The sequence below is a fragment of the Marmota monax genome, unplaced genomic scaffold, assembly GCF_021218885.2.
Source record: "Marmota monax isolate L192 unplaced genomic scaffold, Marmota_monax_Labrador192_F-V1.1 WCK01_AAM20220418_F8-fsc00008, whole genome shotgun sequence".
Lineage (NCBI taxonomy): Eukaryota > Metazoa > Chordata > Mammalia > Rodentia > Sciuridae > Marmota > Marmota monax.
The window spans coordinates 17101194-17121697 of NW_026694432.1; the positions used below are offsets into that span (position 1 = coordinate 17101194).

The following is a 20504-nucleotide window of genomic DNA, read 5'->3' on the forward strand; positions in this document are numbered from 1 at the left end:
CCTATTTTGTATTTTATTTAGAGACAGGGTCTCACTAAATTGCTTAGTGAAATCCCGTTTCCTGGATGCTTTTGCTGAGGCTGGCCTTAAACTTGTTGATCCTCCTATCTCAGCCTCCTGAGCTGCTGAGATTACAGGTGTGTGCCACCGCACCTAGCCTTATTCTCTCTTTTAACCCTTGTGACAACCCCAAGAAATTGAAGGCCTTCCTGCATTTGAAGGGAAAGAAGATTCAGAAGAGAAAGGGCTTGCTGCAGATCTCTAGCTAGTAATTGATCGGCCTTGGATTCAGAATCCAGGCGTCTTTTTAAATTGCTGAGGCTGGCCTCGAACTTGTGATCTTCCTGCCTTTATTCTCCTGATTAGCTGGGATTAGGAGCATGTGCCACCACAGTGTCCTGCTTGAAAGAGGCCTCTTTCTAAGGAGAATGTGTCTGATATTCCACGCACCAAGGGAGAAAGAAGTATGGAGGGTGAAGTACAAAGGGTTATGAAAACCACCATGGTAGGCAGACTCAGAGATCTACCACCCTTACCAGAAAGAGAGAAAAAATTCCAGTTGCAGGTCTTAGTGGTGGCATAGGGCAAGGTGGAGATGGTCAGCACCCGCTGACTTAGGTCCTGAAGGGACAAAAAGAGGGTCTCCACCTGCCCGGATCAGTGGACCCTCCAGCTCTGCTTCTTTGGCTCCACCTCTAAACTCTTTCCCATGCCAATAGCACAGTCCTTAATGGAGGCACCCAGATGGCAAGGGAGGGTCCAGGAAATAGCTGAAGATGCTGAGCAGGCCTCTCTCTTCCCCCACCCATGGCCCCACAGATCATCCGGTGCTGCGGGCCCATCTCATTGGCTCACTCCTCCTTACTCATCTCTCCATCCTCGTAGGCTGTGGTTGCTGTGGAAACACAGAAGAGTGACATCAGCATAGGGAGCCGGCTGGAGGGATACTGCTCTTGGCAAGCACTGGTTCTGCTGCCTGCCAGATGTTATAGCCACATCTGGATCTGCCAATAGCAAGAACAGGAAAAGGACAGGACTCACACATACCCCTCCCAAGACTGCTGTGAGCATAGTAGGGCAAGGAGGATGCAGGTACTCAGAGTGGGGAGGAGAGCGCTGTACATACTTCAAAGGGAGGATGAAAAATTTCTGGCATGGTGATTGTTCCTATAATCCTAGTAACTCGGGAGGCTGAGCAGGGTTTCAAAGTTCAAGCCAGCCAGGGCCATTTAGCCAGACTCCGTAGAGGGCTGGGGATGTGACTCGGCGGTAGTACACCCCTAGACTCAATTTCCTATAATGAACATCACACACACAGAGTCAGAAAGAAAGAGGGAGGATGAAAATCAGCAAAAGGAGGATGGGGTGTGATTTAGGAGTCAAACTTGGTGACATGGGTGAGAGCAGGGGTAGCTCATGTGGGGTTTGTCAGAGTGCCTCAAAACCCAAGCTAGACCTCTTCTGTCCGTCTTCGCAGCTGTAGCAGTTTCTAGTCTTGTCTCAGGATAAAGAAGTAAGGAGTGGGGCTGCGTGGCTCAGTGGTGGAGTGCTTGCTTAGCATGTGTGAGGCACTGGGTTCAATTTTCAGAACCACATACAAATAAATAAAGGTCCATTGACAACTAAATATTAAAAAGAAGTAGTAGTAGAAGAAGAAAGGAGAAGCAAAGAAACCTGCCTTGGGTGACCGAGCAGGGGAGGGGCAGGGTTCAGACTCTTAGGTATCCTGTATCATTCACCAAGAGAATAAAAACCATGTATCAGCCAGACACCATGGCTGTAATCCCAGCTGCTTGAGAGGTTGAGGCAGAAGGATCCGGAGTTCAAAGCTGGCCTCAGCAAAAGCAAGGCGCTAAGCAACTCAGTGAGACCCTGTCTCTAAATAAAATACAAAATAGAGCTGGGGATGTGGCTCAGTGGTCAAGTGCCCCTGAGTTCAATCCCCGGAACCCCGCCCCCCCAAAACAAAACAAAACAAAACAAAACAAAAAACCCATGCATCAGGAGTGAATATTTATTTAGTGAATCATGCTTATCATTTTAAATGTGTTCTTCTTCCCCAAATACCTCTATTTCAAAGATGAAACAGAACCTCAGAGTGACTTAAGTGAATTGCTGAAAGGCCATAGACAAAATCCAGTGGAGTCAGGATGAGGACACATCTTTCTGTCGGCAGTTGCCAACCCAGCTGCAGCCCTCCCCCACTGCAATGTGCAGATCACTTAGGGAAATGGCTTGGGGACCTGGGTGTCTGTCCACTCAGTGCTTGAGAAAGGAGGCCCATGGGTGGGGGTGTAGCTCAGTGGTTAAATAACTTTCCTAGTGTGTGCAAGGCCCTGGGTTCAATCCCCAGCTTGCAATAAATAAACATAAATAAAATGGCCACTAACCCTACCCACACTTAAAAAATAAATAAGAGGCCCTATGTCTAAAGGCTGTATGACCTTGAAGTGAGGTCACCAGGGCTCCATGCCGAGCCCTGAGGCCTGTTCCTATAGCTTTGGCATAAATGGGCCTCTCAGTCTTCTGGCAAGTCCAAAGGAATCAAGGCCTTGGTGGGTGAGGGAGAGGCCTCTTCCTCCTGGGCCTTCTTCCCAGAACAGCCAGGGGAAGGGAAGAAGAGATTTCCACTTGGAGAAACAGGCCCAGGGAGGAAGATCTGCCCCATTATAGGTGTGTGGCAGAGCTGGCCAGACCCCAGGGCTCCTGCTTGTCTACCCTGTGTACCCTGTGTGCCCTTCTGCAGTTCATTCCCTCCTGTGCAGGGCCTTTCTACTGGGAATTCACTCACACCTCTCTTGGGGGCAGGGCGTGGTGGGGTGGGGGGCAGGGTTGGGGAGGGAGCCTTCCCTGAGGCTCCAGGTCAGGATCAGGACAGGCCTCCTATCAATTCACCACACCTAGTTGAGTGACTGTTCCCCAAGACTAATTACTTGAGCATGGGTCCTGGTTCCTGTTGGTTGTCTCTCTCCACAGCAGTTCCCAGCACAAAGCAAGTGTGTGTTTGTTTTATATTTGTATTTGTAGATGGACACAATACCTTTTTTTTTTTTTTTTTTAGTTTTTTATGTGGTGCTGGGGATCAAACCAATGCCTCACATGTGCTAGGCAAGGGCTCTACCACTGAGCCACAACCCCAGTCCAAAGCAAGTGTTTTAATAACTGCTGAATTAATGAATGGGTTCCTCTGAGATTCCATTGTTCATCTGCAAAAAGGGAATAACGTCTACTTCAAGGACTTTGTTTACAAAGTTCAACGTGACAATGTACTTAAAGAATGCAACAAACATCAATATAAGGAGGGTCTTTTCCATATAAAAAGTGCTTTGTAAACTGTAAAGTGCCGAAACAACCGCACAGTGGGCTCTTTAAGGGAGGTGCCCAGGAGAGTGTTGGCAGGCTGGTGCCAGGTCAGGGAGGGCTGCGGGTTTCAGGCAGGTGGGGGAGGTGTCTTTGGGCCGCGAAGAACTTCTCAATGGACAGAATTTCTGAAGGTGGGTGAAAGGAATGACCTGAGCGCAAGCTCAGAGGTCACCGGAGGGTGGGGAGGAGTTGGGTCGCCGGAGGAAAGACGCCGGCGAGCGACATTCCGTAGGGAGGGGCAAGCACGTGTCGGGTGGGCGCCCGGAAGGGTCACGCTTTCTCCGGGAGCAGGTGAGGACGCAGGGACAGCTCAATCACCGACGGTGCCCACGGTGACTCTCCGAGCCCCGCCCCTGGGCAGTGGGAGGCGGGTGCCAGGCTTGCCATCTGGGCTTCAGTTCTCTCCCCATTACAATGACCTTGTCCGTTGCCCCTCTGAGCTTCTGGCTCCTCACCTATAAAATAAAGACCAAGATGCCGGGGCCACCGGAGTCAACCAGCTTTCCCCAGCGGGGTCACCGGGCAAGGGCGAGTTTCCTTTGTCCTCTAGTCTCATCTCGGCCGCAGGGACAGGGGGACGGACGCGTCGATGGCGTGCGCTGTGGCTCTCGGGCCGGCGGGGCCCCAGCGCTTCCATCTCAGATTCCGAAGAGCGCCCTGAAGCCAGGGAAAGGAGCAGGTGTTGCCAGCGTGGGGATGGGACTCCGCGGCCGGGGCGGGGCTGACGCAGGCGAGCCGGGACCAACGGCCGGTCCCCTCCCGCCTGGCCGGTGGGGGAGGGGCGCCCAGCCCCCAGGCGAGCAAGCGCTGGCCCTGGGCTTCCTATTTCGGGAGCCGGGGGGCGTGGGCCACGGCTCATCATGTGATGCCAGGGCTATTTAAAGCGGCAGCTAGGTCGGCGAGCCGCAGTCCCGGAGTCTACAAGCCTTCCATCTCTGGCAGCTTGCTTCTCAGCCTAGCCCAGCTTCACCATGGTGGACGCCTTCGTGGGCACCTGGAAACTAGTGGACAGCAAGAATTTCGATGACTACATGAAGTCACTTGGTGAGCGAGCAGCCAGGCTCTGGATGCCGGCTGGGAAGGGGCTTGCCGCGCACCTAGCTCGGCACCGCGCTCTGTTGCTCTGGTTTCTTGTACGCCGGACGCATCCATTCCTCCTGGACAAGGTTGGATAGCGGGGCTCAGAGGTGGCAGCCTGGGCCAGGGCGTAGGGAGGCCTGTTGAGTTGGGGCTTTCATGGTCCGAACCTGCCAGGGGTCTACCCGGATAAGGAGGGGCAGGGAGGAGGCCGCTGTGTCCTTCGATGATGTCAGGCAGGGAGTCGCTTTCGAGGAAGAGGGGTATATGACCTGGAGTTGGGGGCAGGGTTTGGGTAAGAGCACTGATCAAAGGCCCAGGGTGAGCCTGGGGAGAAAGAACGGGAATGGGTGGCACAGAAACCGGAGGAGTCTGAATCTGGAAAGGGAATGGGACAGATAGTGTACTGTGGCCTAAAGAAGTAGGAAAGACCGAGGAAGAGATTGAATGAGAAAAATCAGTGAATAGGATATATGTAAGAGGTGAGACAGAGACCCTGGCACAGTGAGCCACAATCCCCAAGCCTGCCCTGATGTATTAGGGAAAAGGACTGTCCCAGGAGGTACTTTCTCACCAATCTGGCATTGGCTTGCAGTGATATGTAACCAAGTCTTAATCACCATCAGTGAGCCTGATGGTAGGGTGGGACAAGAGGCCTGTCTCTGCTACCTGTTCAGTTCAAGGGACAGTGTGAGAAAGTCTTTGGACTTCTGGGATGCAGCAGAGAGTTCTACCTGTTGAAGGGAGAGTCATTGGTCTAGGAGGGTATGGAGAACTGTGTGATTACAGAATGGGGAAGAATAGTTTCAAAGAATCCTACAGGTAAGGACCCTGGGAAAACTGAGGCCAAGATCAAGTAGAAATTTGTCCTATAAATTCCACAACTGAGTTGGTAAGAAAACCCAGGACTTACAGCTCTATAACCCACAGTTCTTCCCACTACCCTATAGACACTGGGAGTGAGAGGAACTGCTTATCCAAAGACTGACCTCAGCCCTTCCTTTGCTAGTTTGCTTAGATGGAGGTGATAACCTTTCTGTGAAATTCTGGGCTCTGATCTAGCCCACCAGGCTGGGACAGGGAAGCCTGGGATGATGTTCATGGTTGAGCTAGGTTCCATGCCTTGCTTCCAAGGAAGAAGGGATGCTTGCAGCAGATAGGCAATGGTTGTATGTGGGGGTCCCTCTCAATCTTTGCTCCTAGTCCTCCCTTGGAGCAGGTACTAAAAGTGTGGCTCTTGAGGTCAGAGCTCTCAGTTGCACCTACTCTGTCCTGGGGACATGCCTAGTGACTCCAGGAAAGCAACTGTTGTTCAGAAGAGAAACACAAGGCCTCACACAGCTGTTGGGGAATCTGGATTGCCCAGGTTTAGTTCCTCTTCCCAAAGCAGACATTTGGGCCAAAGGCCTGGGTCCTTGAAACTGGGCTGCAACAAGCATATCACTCGTTTCCTTCAACTCGACCAGAAGCCAGGTCTCCCTAAGGACCTGTCATCTTTGGGCAGGTTTTGTTTTTGGGTGCTAGAGATCAACTCTGGACCTGAAACATACTAAGCACGTGCTCTAGCACTGAGCTATGCTCTTAACTCATGACAGCTTCTCATGTTAGAGGGCTGAGATTCTATTTATCCTGCTTTTCTCAGATGAAAGCCTGAGGCCCACTGAAGAAGGGAAAGATATTAAAAAAAAAAAAAAGAGTTGGAGTCTTGCACAGTTGGTCTCAAATTCCTAAACTGAAGTGATCCTCGCACTTCAGAGTTTGAGTCTGGGGCTAGTGTTGTAGCTCAGTGGAAGTGTGCTTGCCTAGCATGTGTGAGGCACTGGGTTCGATCCTCTGCACCACATATAAATAAAATAAAGGTACACTGACAAGACAAGAAATCTAAAAAAAAAAAGTATTGTCCATCTACAACTGGAAACATTTTAAAGAAAGAAAGAAAACAAAACAACACCTCAGCTCTCAGGAGCTAGTTTTGGCTTCATTTCCTTTTCTTTTTTTGTGGTACTGGGGACTGAACCCAGGGGTGCTCTATCACTGAACTATGCCCTCAGCCATTTTTCTTTTTTTTTTTTAAAGGTGGACACATCTTTATTTTATTTTTATGTGGTGCTGAGGATCGAACCTAGTGCCTCACACATGCCAGGCGAGTGTGCTACCACTTGAGCCACATCCCCAACCCATTTTTCTATTTTTTGAGACGGAGTCTAAGTTCCTGAGGCTGGCCTTGAACTTGCTAATCCTCCTCTCTTCCAAGTCAGTGGGATTACAGGCATGAGTCATCTTAGTTTCTTGTGTCTCAGTCCCACACTCTATGTCCCTGGATAGGTCCTGAGCAAACAGCTTCTGGTTGCAGTGACAAGGCCCACTTCTGCACTAGGGAGTATAACTGGCCTGACTCACTCTGATACCAGGAGGTAAGGCCAAGTCCTTCAGTGGCCAGGTAGGGTGGGCTGGCATCAGTAGAACTGCAGAGTCAGTCCCTGCCCCTTGTGCCCTAGACCAAGGGTTCTCAGGAGGCAAAAAGGCCCAGCTTAGTCCCACTGACCACAGGCACAACTGGTAGCCTTGGTGCATATGTTTGTGCTGGCAGAATGGCATAGTGGGAACAGTGAACAGTCTGGGAGTCTAGAGCAGTCACTTGCTCTTTGTTTGACTTTGGAGAAGACACCACACAGAGCCTCATTTGTAGACTGGGAACAATAAAACCTACCCTTAGGGCTGTTCCAAGCATTAAGTAAAACAACCTGTGTAGAACATGTACAAGGCACACTGCTTCCAGCAAGCACTATGTACTCAGGTACATTAGAAAACCAGACACCACTTCACTACCCTGGGTTGCCTCCGGCCTCACCTCTGCCTTGGGGGACAGCTCAGCACAGGCTGCTGGGAGCAGCTGGGCACAGCAGTCATGATCAAAGTTCAGTAGCAGAAGGACAGATTACAGGAAAGCTACAACCTGAAGGGATGAAGGCTTAGCCTAAAAGTTCTGTGTTCTTTTGCTTGTAGGACACTCAGGACTTTGTCCAGCACCCAGGGAAGCCATGCATAGGCCAGGAGAGTCCCCATAGGACCTCAGGCTAGGAGTCAGGAGATGAGTTTTTCTTAACTCATTGTGGTTACCACTTTAGGCTTCTCCCAAGTCTCCTAGATTTGTACCTGATTCCTAAATCGGTTGTGTGGCCACATTTGGGGGATAAGAGTACTAATGCTTCTCAGGTTTCAGGGTAAAAATTTCCAAAGATGGAAAATTCTTGTTCCCAGGGCTTTGGAAGCCGAAGTCCACTTCACCTGAGCTTGAGCTACTCAGGTGTCCTGGAGGGTCGCCTGGTGCTGTGTCTTGGGAGGTGGCATGGAGGAGCAGATAAGTAAGCTCTGTAGTGAAACATTTAAGGCTTCAACTTCAGGTTTGTGACCCTGAGCTTAAACTCCATCTGTGTTTACATCTTTAGAGATACAGTGTAACTGTTATCAACCCTGCAAGGGGGCAGGAAGGACTGAATGAGGTACAGCAGTACTTACCACATGGTGTACTTGATACCTTATTATTTTTGGTACTGGGGATTGAACCTGGGGTATTCTAGTACTGAGCTACATCCTCAGCCCTAAGACAGGGTCTTGCTAAGTTGTTGAAGGTTTCACTAAATTACCTAGTCTGGTTTCGAACTTGTGATTGTCCTGCCTCAGCCTTCCAAGTAGTTAGGATTACAAGTGTGTCACCGGGCCTGGCTACCTGATACCTTATTCCAAACTCAGTTCTGTCACTGTCTTACTATGGCATGCCTGTTCCTTATATTGGGGTTAAATTTGTTTGCTTCACGGCTAAGAGGAAGACTGAATTTTTAAAAATAATAATGGGGGCTGGGGATGTGGCTCAAGCAGTAGCGCGCTCGCCTGTCATGCATGCGGCCTGGGTTCGATCCTCAGCACCACATACAAACAAAGATGTTGTGTCTGCCGAAAACTAAAAAATAAATATTAAAAAATTTAAAAAAATAAAAATTAAAAAAATAATAATAATGGCAGACAGATACAGCAGCAACACCTGTAATCCCAGTGAGCTGCGAGGCTGAGGCAGGAGGATCCCAAGTTTGAGACCAGCTTTAGCAATTTAGTGAGGACCTGTCCCCAAATAAAAAATAAAAAGGCTGAAGATATGGCTCAGTAGTCAAGTGCCTCTGGCATAGAAGGCCACACAAAGACTTAGGTTGATCCTGGTCTAAGAATCATTCTTTGAGCTTGTGCAGTGCCTCTCAGTGGCAGCTCATATTCTCATAATCTTCCCCTGGCCCTCAGGTGTGGGCTTTGCTACCAGGCAAGTGGCCAGCATGACCAAGCCCACTACAATCATCGAAAAGAATGGGGACACCATCATCTTAAAAACACAGAGCACCTTCAAGAACACGGAGATCAGTTTTCAGCTGGGGAAGGAGTTTGATGAGACTACAGCAGATGACAGGAAGGTCAAGGTGAGTCAGGGAAGGGGGCATGGGGAACAAGGGTACTGAGACCCTTGTCATTGCACCCCGAGGGGCAGGCTCTTATAGGCAACTTGCGTGACACAAGGTTTCATAAAGCCTGTTCAGTGCTGGATGGTCCTAGGTGCTAAATACATATTAGTTCTGTCCACTTGTTTTCTTTCCTCCCTTCTTGGGACTCAACTACCAGCTGCCTCTGGGAGTGGGCGGCACAGAGCCAGAATGTTCTGACCTCAGTGCTCCTTCAGTTCCAGCTGGGTGACCTTGTGCAAGGTATGCCATAGCACTGGGTTTCTTTCCCCTTCCATAGATGGAGGAATTAAGTGGCCGTGGCTGTGATCTGAAGTGCTCTGGGATTGATACACAGGATAAACCAGGGCCCTCCACTAGTAAGGTTGTCCAGGCCTCCACAGCTAAGCAGGCAGCTGGGAACGAGACTGAGACCTATCCAGATGTTCCATCTTCTGCAACCTGTAACTCCCAGGCCTGGCCAGTGACCCTGAAAGTATTTCCAGTGTGGCCACCTGACAGGCAGTTAGAATGGTGTTCTGAGGTGGCCACTCAGCTGTCATGGGTGTTGTAGTGTCTTCCCACAGTCTTAACTCCCTCTTCCACGGGGTGGGTAGCAAGCATCTACCCCCCAGTCTCAGGTCTCTGTTACCCCATGATGGTTTTGTCTTAGCAGCTTGCCTCAGGATTCCTAGCTCTGGACCAGGCATGGGAGAGAAATAAGGGGCTCTGACTTCTAGGGCTCTACAGCAGTGTCCTCTTCACCAGTACCCTAAAACACAGCTTTTCAGCTGTTTTCTCTTTCTCACAGTTGCCTACAGGAAGAACAGGGTAGGGGCTGTTTTCCTTGCAAAGGGAGAGGAGTTAAAGCCCAGTGCAGGATTGCACAGCAGGCTGGCAGCGGAGCAGGGGATGTTGCCCTAAGAAAGAAGCTGACCTTGGAAGGTCATGGCCCCACCACATACCACATATCCCTACCTCCTTAAGCTTGCCATATTCTTGAGGGGCAAAAACCCCATTGAAACACAGGGATGTGAATGTGAGGGTCAAAAATAATGTGCTCTGAGTGGGCAAAAAACTCAGGAGGGATGAAAATGAGGAGTGGGCTATAGACAGCACAGCAAGATAGAAGCAACCCAAACACATAAATATGACCTTCTCATCTGCTGCTGAATCTTGCTCAGCAAGGTTTCCAAGTCTGGACTATAGCCCCCAAATTCCTAGAGAAGAGAGACCTGGGAAAGTTGCCAAATGAGAACCAGCTGATGCAGGCTGGCAGCACCCAGAGGACTAAGTGGGCCTTTGAGCCAGGGCTGAGGAACACTCCAAGGACAACCAGTCCTAGGACCTTGTAGTTGCTGCCCTCTTGTCAGCTGAAAGGGATCACATGATGTGGACTGAGAAGAGAAGAGGGAAGCCTAATACTCCCCATCTAAGGGTATTTTAGGCACTGTGATGACCACGACGAGAAAGAGGTCCTCAGAACTCCTCCTCCTCAGCCAGTCTTTGTCAGGAATATGGACAGGTACATGTCTTCTGTATCTTGGAGGAAGCAAGGCTGTGGACATCACATAGCAAACAGGATAAGTGCTTTTCTTTCTCTTTCCCTTTCTTATCCTGTTCTTCAGTCCTGGCTCAGATCACTGCTCAGGCCTCTACCCTTTTTCCACAGTCCACTGTGACGCTGGATGGAGGAAAACTTGTCCACGTGCAGAAGTGGGACGGGCAAGAGACTACACTTGTGCGGGAGCTAAATGATGGGAAACTCATCTTGGTAAGATGGGCAAGTGTGGAGCCTTAGCTAACTGATTACTAACCTTAAAAAGCCAAGGTCATCCCCAGGAGCCATCAAAGCTGGGATAGGAGAGGCAGAAGAAAGGTCACAGCTTTGGACTCAAAAGGTCTGGGTTTAAATCTCAGTTTATAAGCTACATGACTTGGACAAGTCACCTTCTCCAAGTGCAACGATAAAGTGGGTATTAATAACACCTACCTTTTAGTGTTTCTGGGAAGTCTGAAAGAGACTGGGTACGCACAGCAGAAACCCTCATTGGGGAGGGAGGAAGATAGCAGATGCTCCATAGCCCAAGAGGAGATGGGAAGCAGGGCCAATTTGATTCTAGGCTCTCCAGGATAGACTCCCATTTCCTATCAAAGCATTTCCTTCCCTCTCCTCTCTAGTGTTATGCTGTCACATGCAGGGGCAGCCTGGTGACTGGTGGGGGCACTGATGGACAGCACAACCCTTTCTTCCCCATTCCAGTAAGACCTCCTCTTAGAGTTAGTTCTAGGTCTGGCCTCCTGCAAGTACCTGATTATTGCCTGGGTAGAAAGTAGCAAAAATGGCTGGCAGATCTGTTTAGACAAGCTTGGGGGCTTCACTTGGAGAATGTACCCTTGAGGGAACTCTTCCCCCAGATTCCGGGCACAGATAGCAGCCACTGGGATCTCTACCTTCTAACTCTGCAGGGCCTCAGGTTCTTACCTCAGCATCTTCACTGCAGACCTTCCTGGGGAGCATAACTTGCTACCTTCGTTCTTGCACTCAACATGGGGTCATTCTTGAATTCAGAGTTAGGAATGAAGTTCCTAGCTTTGGGAATAGCACATACAGGACCAAATACTCACTGGCTGTTCAGACTATTGTGAGGCCATGGGCTTGCCTCTATGACACCAGACTGGTGGGGATCTGGCCCTGGCCCTGCCCCAACTTAGGGAACTTAGGGGAAGAATGGAGAGTTGGTAGCTTAGCACAGCCATTCCTCAAGTATCTCTGGTCATTTTTATTCACCTATTTATCTACTATGTGCCAGGCACCATCTTACCCATAAGGATGAAGGAAGCTGAATGATGTAAGAAAAAGAGAAACAAATTGTATCTTCTTTTAAGAAGATAGAGGTCTTCTCCTGTCTGACTCTCATCTTTCTTTCCAGACACTCACCCATGGCAGTGTAGTGTGCACTCGCACTTACGAGAAAGAGGCATGACTCACCAGCACTGTCACTGACTGTTCCTCTGTCAACTGGCCACCCCTGGACTCAACACCACATTGCCTCATTTTTTTCCTCTGGCATTTTGTATAAACCTACTTTGGAGAATTCTTCTGGGATCAGGTGACACCAGCCTGGATCCCCAGTTTCCATTGTGTATGTATGTGTTTCTTTTTTTTAAACTGTATCCAATATGCTCTGAAGTCAATAAAGCAGAGCAGAGGCCATGCAGTTGCCTCTGGTGATGTGGTTCTGGGAGTCTTAAGTTTCCCCAGGTGTCAATGGGCAGAAATAACTGCTTTAAGGTCACTTGAAACACTGGGTGAGAAGCTAAAATGGACAATGTCAGGGACATTCAATGATGATAGCTGCACCTACATCTTGCCTTGACATTGCTCCTCCCTGGGTCAAATCACCTATTCCAGTCATTGGAGCGTTGACCACTGAACTGTCACCCCTGGCCCATACTGCACTGAGTACTTTCTTTTGCCTGGCTTTTTGTGGGATGCTGTGGTTTCTCCCTTCCCAGAGTACAAGATCACAGGATCCAGGCTTGGGCTACTGTGGGAGAAGATGACCAATGGCCAAGATGACTGCCTAAGTTCTCATTATGCACCAGGCTAGTACTCAAGGTTATAAATTCTTACTGGTTCTCTAATCAACTCTGGGAAAATAGATCATCTGATCATTACAGAAGGGTTTATAAGTGATCATCTAAGAAAGCTGTGGCCTGCTAGTACCTCTAGCTTTGTACCAGCCCTTGGCTAGGCTTCTCTCCAAGGTCTAAGGGAACATATTAAATGTTTTTCTATCAACTAATGCAGATTCAGTTGACTTTAAATCTGTTATGTTAACCAAGAAGAAGGATTATAAGAATAAGAACTTTGAGCAGGTTTCAAACCAAACACATTTCCATTTAGTGCCAGGAATTTAAGCAGAGACCTGAAGTGGAACTAGCCAAATCATACAGTAATAAATAGAAAGTAGAGCAATCACCTTGGCTTCATATGTCTGGTTCAGTGGTCTGCTGGAATGTCATATACAAGATAAGTCAAACTGCAAATGACTGTTTTATGGCTGTGGTCACTGGCTGTCACTTCTAGCCTAGTAGAACCATACTAGGGAATGGAAAAAGTGAGCACCACTTCTTACCACGTTCTCCCTCTTGCTGCCAGTTTCCCTCTGCTTCCCCGTAGGCAGCATAAACTAACCCATCGCCCAGTTCAAGACAGACAACGGGAAGGCACCAGTCACTGTTCAGATACAGCCAGGCTCTCACCTCCACAGCAGTACTTGTGGCTTTAGCCTTGACTCCTATAAAGGAATCCAGCTCTGGCAGTGGTAGCTGAGGAGGATAAACAGACCTCCTGCTGAATGAAAAAGAAATAGGGTGAATGAATGGGTGGGCCTCAGGGGTCAACTGCTAAGGGATCAGAAGCAGTAAGGAAAGAACTCATTCAGGCGGCTGCTTCTGACCTGTAACTCCCAAACCTGCTTGCTGCATTCCCATAGATGTCAACGGGGTGGGAGGCAATATTCTCACTATTGAGTCTTTTCAGGAGCCAGAGTTCAAGGCACAAAACTCCTGGTTCCTTATTCTCTCAACCACCCCGTCCTCTTTTCTATTCTCATTCCTTGTGCTTCTTCTTATGCTTCTTCTTCTTTTTCTTCTTCTTGGCCGCCTTGCTGTCTTTTGATGTGTGCTTTGCTCTCTTGCCTGTATCACTCTCAGAGTCTGAGCTGTCGGAGTCAGATGACTTCTTGTCTCTGTGTTTCTTTTTCTTCTTTTCCTAAAAAGAAAAATTTTAAATTCAATATTGTGCGTGTATATTTGCTTTAAAAAAAAAAATCACAGCTGGTAATGAAGGAAGCTATTTAATAAGTTAGAAGACAATAAATAAAAGCAATTATGTAAAAAAATAGCCAAAACAAGTGAAAGAACCAAGACAATACAATATCTATTATAAATTCCAGTATATATAAAACATAAATATGTGTACTATACACATGTGCATATAGTATATAGTGTACATATATCTATACAGAGTTGTATGTTTATTTTTAAGTTTTTTTTATATTTTTGTGGTACTGGGGATTGAACCCAGGATCAATCTATGGCGAGGCTATATCCCCAGTCCTTGAGACAGGCTCTCACTAAATTGCCTAGGCTGGTCTCAAACTTGTGCTCCTCCTGCCTCAGCCTCCTGAGTAGCTGGGATTGCAGGCATGTGCCACTATGTTGCACTACGTGTGCACATTTATACATCATACATATATCCAGTATACACAGAAAACACTGGAAAAGACCCCACAACTGGTAACACTGGTTATTTCAGGAATGAACTCAAGTGGGGGGAGGACGGAGTTCCTTTATTTTTTGGTTAAAAAAAAATAAAAACATCTATCACTTCCTTTTCTTTCTTTCAGTACTGGGAATTTAACCCTGGGCCTCATGCATGGTAGGCACATGCTCCACCACTGAGCTATTTCCCCAGCCTTTTTATTTTGGGTCTTGATAAAGTGCCCAGGCTGTCCTCTAACTTGCAATCCTGCAGCCTCAGCCTCCTAATGGGATAATGAATGACATGTACCACCATGCCTGGCTCTATTACTTCCATTTTTAAAAAAGTAGAGGATATTAAAACTGAAAGAGATCTCTAGAGATTACCTAGTCTATCTAGAGACAGTGATTCACCTAATATCACAAAATAAAAGATTTATTAAGAGTTGTCTCCCAGTCTGTTTTCTGTTAGACTCTGTTGCCAAGAAAAAAAAAAAAAATCCCTGCCATCAAGGAGCTTCTGCCTGCTCTCCTTGAATATCATGTTTAACTTTCACAACAACCTTGCAAGAGTATACTGATAAAGAACTGTCCCTAAACTAGACCCCCCACCCCACCCCGCTTCCCCCATACAAACCATGCTGCCAAGAGTAACCAGTACAAATCCACACCAGAGATGGAAAGCAGGCTCCTAGGCTTCTATAGGGAAGTTGAAGCAATTTAAGCATTACCTATGTCTTTTCCTTTAGTAAAGTTTTTTTTTTTTTTTTTAGTACTGGAGATTGAACCCAGGGACACTTTACCATTGAGCTACATCCCCAAATCTTTTTTTATATTTTATTATCCCCATCTGCCCCCACAACCCCCTTTTTTACCAGGGATTGAACCCAGGGGCACTTAACCACTGAGCTACATCCCCAATCTTCTTTTATTTAGAGACAGGGTCTCACTGATTTGCTTAGGGCCTCACTAAGTTGCTAAGGCTGGCTTTGAACTTTCGAATCTCCTGCCTCAGCCTTCAAAGTGAGTACTGCGATTACAGGCATGCTCTACTGCACCCAGCACCTTATTAAGGTTTCTAAAAGTGGAAGAGACCATGGGAGGAAAAAAGGGAGAATACAGAAAAGGGTGAAGCCACTGCTCCTCTTGCAGGCTTCCAACCAACGTCCTGAGAGAAGCTGGCTGTGAGATCACAGTGAACTAGGTGTTCAACCTAGACCCAAGAAGTTAGTATTCTGTAACCTTGGCCAGTCATCTCACCTCACTGAGGCCCAGCCTCTGCAAATGGAAAACAGGTAAGAACAGTACTTGTCACATGGATGTGGTGATTTAATGAGACAGTTATCTATGGCTTTGAGAAGTTGGAAACCACTTGTCCCAGATCACAAAGGCAGGAATGGGATATGCATATGGATGATGTGAATGAAAATCTCCTGAGTTATCCTATGTGTAGCACAAGGACCCTCTTCCTATAGAATTATGGGAGGCATCATGGTATGATGAATGATTTTAAAGTAAGAATTAAATTCAAATTTTAGCTCTGCCACTTACTATGTCACTTGAATTGAATCTCAGTTTTCAGTGAATTAGAAATAATAAGTATCTTGAATAAGAATTAAATAAACTCTAACTATAGTGCCTGTGCCTGATTCGTTATGCCTAGGTAACCAGCAGTGTGTTTTTCAGTGCTGAGGATCAAGCACATGGCCTTTGCACATGCTACACAAGTGCTTTACCACCAAGCTATAGAATTATTTTTCTCTTATTTCAGAGAACTACCAGAATGTTCTTATAGTCTGACCAAGTGATTATAGCAGATGAGTCAAGTTGTAAAAAGAGGTTAAACCAAAACTCTTTCTTGGTAACTCCAATGGAGTAGTGAGTACTTACAAAGCTCCCTAGACCCACTATAACAAGCATGGCTGGGAAGAGCTGAGATTTAGCCATCTGATGGTTTGGCTTATGGTGCTGCACCTTCCTGGATGGCAAGACCACACGAGTCCATCGTAGGATAGTATGGGCTTGGGAGTCTCACAAGTGTCTGCTCCTTATGTAGGGTAGGGTCCTGGGCAAGTAAGTAAGTAAATACAGTCTGGCACCAATTCCCTCTAAGCCTGGCCCAGTCTGGGTAAGGAAATAATAATACTGTCTTGTTAAAAAGCACTACCAGCTTCAAGTTTTTTGTTTTTGTTTGCTTTTTCCCTCTTATGGTTCTGGGGATTGAACCCAGAGGCACTCTACCATTGAGATACATCCTCAGCCATTTTTATTTTGAAATTGGGCCTTGCTAAGTTGCTGAAGCTGGCCTCAAACTTGCAGTCCTCCTGCTCTGGCCTTCTAAGTCACTGGGATTATAGGTGTGCACCACTGCATACAGCTTGTTTCAAAGTTTTTAGTTTCTAATCATCATCATCATCACCATCATCATCTGCCGGGGTCAAAATAAATGATTTTTTTTTGAGATGGTGTCTCAATATGTTACCCAGGCTGGACTTTATAACTGGCAATTCTCCTGCCTCAGCCTCACAAGTAGCTAGAATTTTAAGTGCATGCCACTATCTTCAGATAAAACTCATGAATTATTATTCTCATTTTACAGATGGAAAAACTGCAACTCAGAGAAGTAAAATGAGTTCACCAAGGCTAAAGCAACAAGAACATTGTCTTTTCTAACAGAGTTCAACAGTATTTCTACTTTACTCTCAAGGACACCAGTTGAGAAGGGAAGAATCACTAGAGAACCCTGGCAAGCTGGAACACAGGCTCTAGCTAGTGAAGACTGGGGAGATGGTCTTCTCCTAGACCTCAATCTCAATGCCAAAATGCTTTTGCAGCCTGAACAAGACAACCAAGGCTCCAGCAACTGGTGTCTTTTTCACTAGTCATCCCTACGCAAGAGAAGAACAAAAGAACAGTTACTTCAGAAGCTGGAGTTCAGCAGGAAAGTTGAGAGTTGAGTGGGGGAAGACCTAGAGGGCTAAAAGCTGCTTCTGGTCCTGGACTGCATTCAAGTACAAAGGGGAACAGAGAATAAAGAGTAAGCTGAGCATGGTCTTACAGGTCTGTAATTCCAGTTATTTGGATGGCTGAGGTAGAAAGATGGCAAATTTGAAGCCAAAATGGGAAATTTAGTAAGACCCTGTCTAAAAAAAAAAAAAAGATAAAGGGTGTGTGAGTCCACAGCTGACAAGTAGGAAGCACTGGAAAGAAGCCACTGCTCAAACATCTCTGAGACTCTCTCGAGGTAAAAACCACATACTGGTTACCAGAGCATTTCCTCTATAGTCTTGAAACAGGAGAGCAACAGCCCAGTGTGAGAGAAAAACAAAAATAAAAGCAAAGGGCTGGGGATGTGGCTCAAGCGGTAGCGCGCTCGCCTGGCATGTGTGGGGCGCTGGGTTCAATCCTCAACACCACATAAAAATAAAAAATAAAGATATTGTGTCCATCTAAAAACTAAATAATAAAATAAATAAAAGCAAAGACTGAGAAAGGGGAATAACAGCAGTAAGCATTTATACAGTACACAATTTTCTAGATGCTGGGTTGGGTACTTTGCACACATATCTCATTTAAACCTTCATCAACACTCGCCTGGCATGCGTGCGGCCCGGGTTCGATCCTCAGCACCACATACAAACAAAGATGTTGTGTCCGCCGAGAAATAAAAAAAAAAAATAATAAAATATTAAAATTAAAAAAAAAAAAAAAAAAAACCTTCATCAACAAATTTACCAAGTGGGCATAATTATCAGGAAAAGAAATTGTAACCTCAATAAGGATGACTGAGATGAAGCAACTGGCATAGGTGGTAGCACCTGGACATGACTCAGGCTGAGTCCCAAAGCAGATGTTTTTAGTCCTGTCTGTGTTAAAGGCAGCACCTAACAGCTGGAGGTGAAAGACTTGTATACTGAAAACTACAAAATGTTACTGAAAGACATTAAAGACACAAGGGTGAGGGGTATAATTCAGTGGTAAAGCATGTGCTTAACGTGCAAGACCCTGTATTTGATCCCCAGCACCATAATGAAATAAATAAGAAAATAATTAATTTAAAGGCCCAAATGGAAGACTTGATATGGTTAAGATGTTTATTCAGGGGATACATATGTAGCTCAGTGAAAGAGCTCTTACCAAGCATGCACAAGGCCCTGGGTTCAATCCTCAGTATGGAGGAGGGGAGAAGGGATGTCCATATGTTCCTCCTACCCAAAGTGATCTACAGATCACTAGCTGTTTGACACTTCACACACTGCAACCCCTATCAAAATCTCAATGATTTCTGTGTGTATGTGAGTGTGAAATAGAAAAAATTCATACAGATCACAAAGGACCCTGTATAGTCAAAATGATCTTGAAAATGAGGAACAAAGTTGGAAGATTCACATTTCCTTACTATATAAAGCTAAAGTAATTAAAACATTGGGTACTGGCATAAGAATAGGCACAGAGACTCACAGAATAGAAATAAGACCCCCCCCCCCCAAAAAAAAAAAAAAAAGAAATAAGACACCAGAAAAATCCTCATATATATGGTCAAATGACTTTTGATGAGGGAGCCAAGATCATTCAATGGGAAAAGGGTAGTCTTTTTAATAGATGGTCTTAAGAAAACTGGATATCTACATGCAAAAAAACTTTTGGACCAGTTGGGCACAGTGGCATGTGCAACTAGCAACTCAGGAGGCTGAGGCAGGAGGATTGTATGTTCCAGGTTAGACTCACAATTTAGCAAGACCCTTAGCAACTCAGCAAAACCCTGTCTCAAAATAATTTAAAGGAATGGGTATGTGGATCAGTGGTAAAGCATCCCTAGAATGAATCCTCAATACCAAAAGAAAAAAATCATTTTTTTGTACTCTTCTTTTAAATCAATATGAAAATTAACTCAGAATAAATCAAAATCCTAAATATATTACTCTTTGAAGAAAAATAGGGGAAATGTTTCATGACATGACCTGGCAATGGTTTTTTGAGTATGACACCAAAAACAAAGGCAATGAAAGAAAAAAAAAAGGTCTCTTGCACTTCATCAAATTATAATTATTTGTGTAAGGAATGCTATCGTGAATATATTTTACAGTACTAAATTATGTATTTAAAAATAGTTAAGATGGGGGCTGGGAGTATAGCTCAGTGGTAAGTATTCACCCAGCATGTGTGTGGCCCTGGTTTTGATTCCTAGGACTACCAAAAAAAAGTTAAGATGGTAAATTTTTGCATAGTCTGAATGCAAAATATGTAAGGAGATAAAATATAAAGTAGTAGTGGAAGTAGGAGGGAGAAACAGAATTTTGAGAGGCAATTTAAAATGTGCCCCTGGCAGGACTTGGTGACTGACTAGATGTAGGATAAAAATGAGAAGAGGAGGTTTCTTTCTTGGGAAACTGGGAAGGTATTGCTGCCATTAAAACAAGTAATATCATATTGAAGGATAGAAAAGGTTTTGGTGGGGGCAGTGGGGAGGAGGTAAAGAAGAGATTAAGGTAGTCATGATAGCATTAATTAGAAAATACTTGTTAGTGCTGAGTGAGGTGGGACACACCTGTAATCCCAATGGGTCAGAAGGCTAAGGCAGGAGGATCTGAGTTCAAAGCCAGCCTCAGCAAAAACGAGACACTAAGCAAATCAGTGAAACCCTGTCTCTAAATAAAATATAAAATAGGGCTGGGAATGTGATTCAGTGGTCGAGTGCCCTGAGTTCAATCCCAGGTACCCAAAACCAAAAACCAAAAACCAACCAAACAAACAAACAAAAAAACAATAAGAAATGAAGATAGTATACCAGGGCATGGTGGCACCTGACTATAATCCCAGCGGCTTGGGAGGCTGAGGCAGGAGGATCACAAGTTCAAAGCCAGCCTGAGCAATAGTGGGTGCTAAGCAATTCAGTGAGACCCTGTCTCTAAATAAAATACAAAATAGGGCTGGGGATGTGGCTCAGTGTTCGAGTGCCCCTGAGTTCAATCCCTAGTACCCCCCACCCCCTCAAAAATAAAGATAATACTTAATTTGTAGATAATGCCCACCGAGTGCAAGGATTTCACCATAGTCGTTGTATTACTAGAGTCTGCAATGCCTGGCACAAAATTATCATTCAATAAAAGTGCCAGGGGCTGGGATGTGGCTCAAACGGTAGCGCGCTCGCCTGGCATGCGTGCGGCCCGGGTTCGATCCTCAGCACCACATACAAACAAAGATGTTGTGTCCGCCAAATACTAAAAAATAAATATTGAAAAATTCTCTATCTCTCTCACTCTCTCTTAAAAAAAATAAATAAAATTTAAAAAAAAAAAAAAAAAAAAA

General features: G+C 46.1%; 2 protein-coding genes across 4 annotated transcripts in view; one reads left to right on the forward strand and one right to left on the reverse strand.

Annotated features, from left to right (window-relative positions):
• The first annotated feature begins 4252 nt into the window (after positions 1 to 4252).
• Fabp3 (fatty acid binding protein 3) lies at positions 4253 to 17249 on the forward strand. 3 transcript variants are annotated; one of them, XR_006857124.2, is made up of 6 exons: positions 4253 to 4407; positions 8734 to 8906; positions 10597 to 10698; positions 11858 to 12070; positions 15348 to 15490; positions 16795 to 17249. XR_006857124.2 is itself a non-coding variant. In XM_046468795.2 (4 exons), the coding sequence occupies exons 1-4, from the start codon at positions 4335 to 4337 to the stop codon at positions 11909 to 11911; spliced, it is 402 nt and encodes a 133-aa protein (XP_046324751.1). In that variant the 5' UTR covers positions 4253 to 4334; the 3' UTR covers positions 11912 to 12141. The 3 variants fall into 3 exon arrangements, 1 of the variants encoding a protein (XP_046324751.1); XR_006857125.2 differs by lacking the exon at positions 15348 to 15490; XM_046468795.2 differs by lacking the exons at positions 15348 to 15490; positions 16795 to 17249 and having other exon boundaries at positions 11858 to 12141.
• Positions 12808 to 20504, reverse strand: part of Zcchc17 (zinc finger CCHC-type containing 17) — a 50334-nt gene continuing 42637 nt past the window's right edge. The window contains exon 8 of the mRNA XM_046468794.2: positions 12808 to 13704. Within this exon, the coding sequence (XP_046324750.1) occupies positions 13543 to 13704 (162 nt within the window). The 3' untranslated portion in view covers positions 12808 to 13542. The remainder of the gene's footprint in view (positions 13705 to 20504) is intronic.

Coding starts and splice junctions, on each gene's coding strand:
- Fabp3 (XM_046468795.2), top strand. CDS start 4,335: ATGGTGGACGCCTTCGTGGGCACCTGGAAACTAGTGGACAGCAAGAAT. Junction 4,408..8,733: donor TGACTACATGAAGTCACTTG/GTGAGCGAGCAG, acceptor CCTGGCCCTCAG/GTGTGGGCTTTGCTACCAGG. Junction 8,907..10,596: donor CAGATGACAGGAAGGTCAAG/GTGAGTCAGGGA, acceptor CTTTTTCCACAG/TCCACTGTGACGCTGGATGG.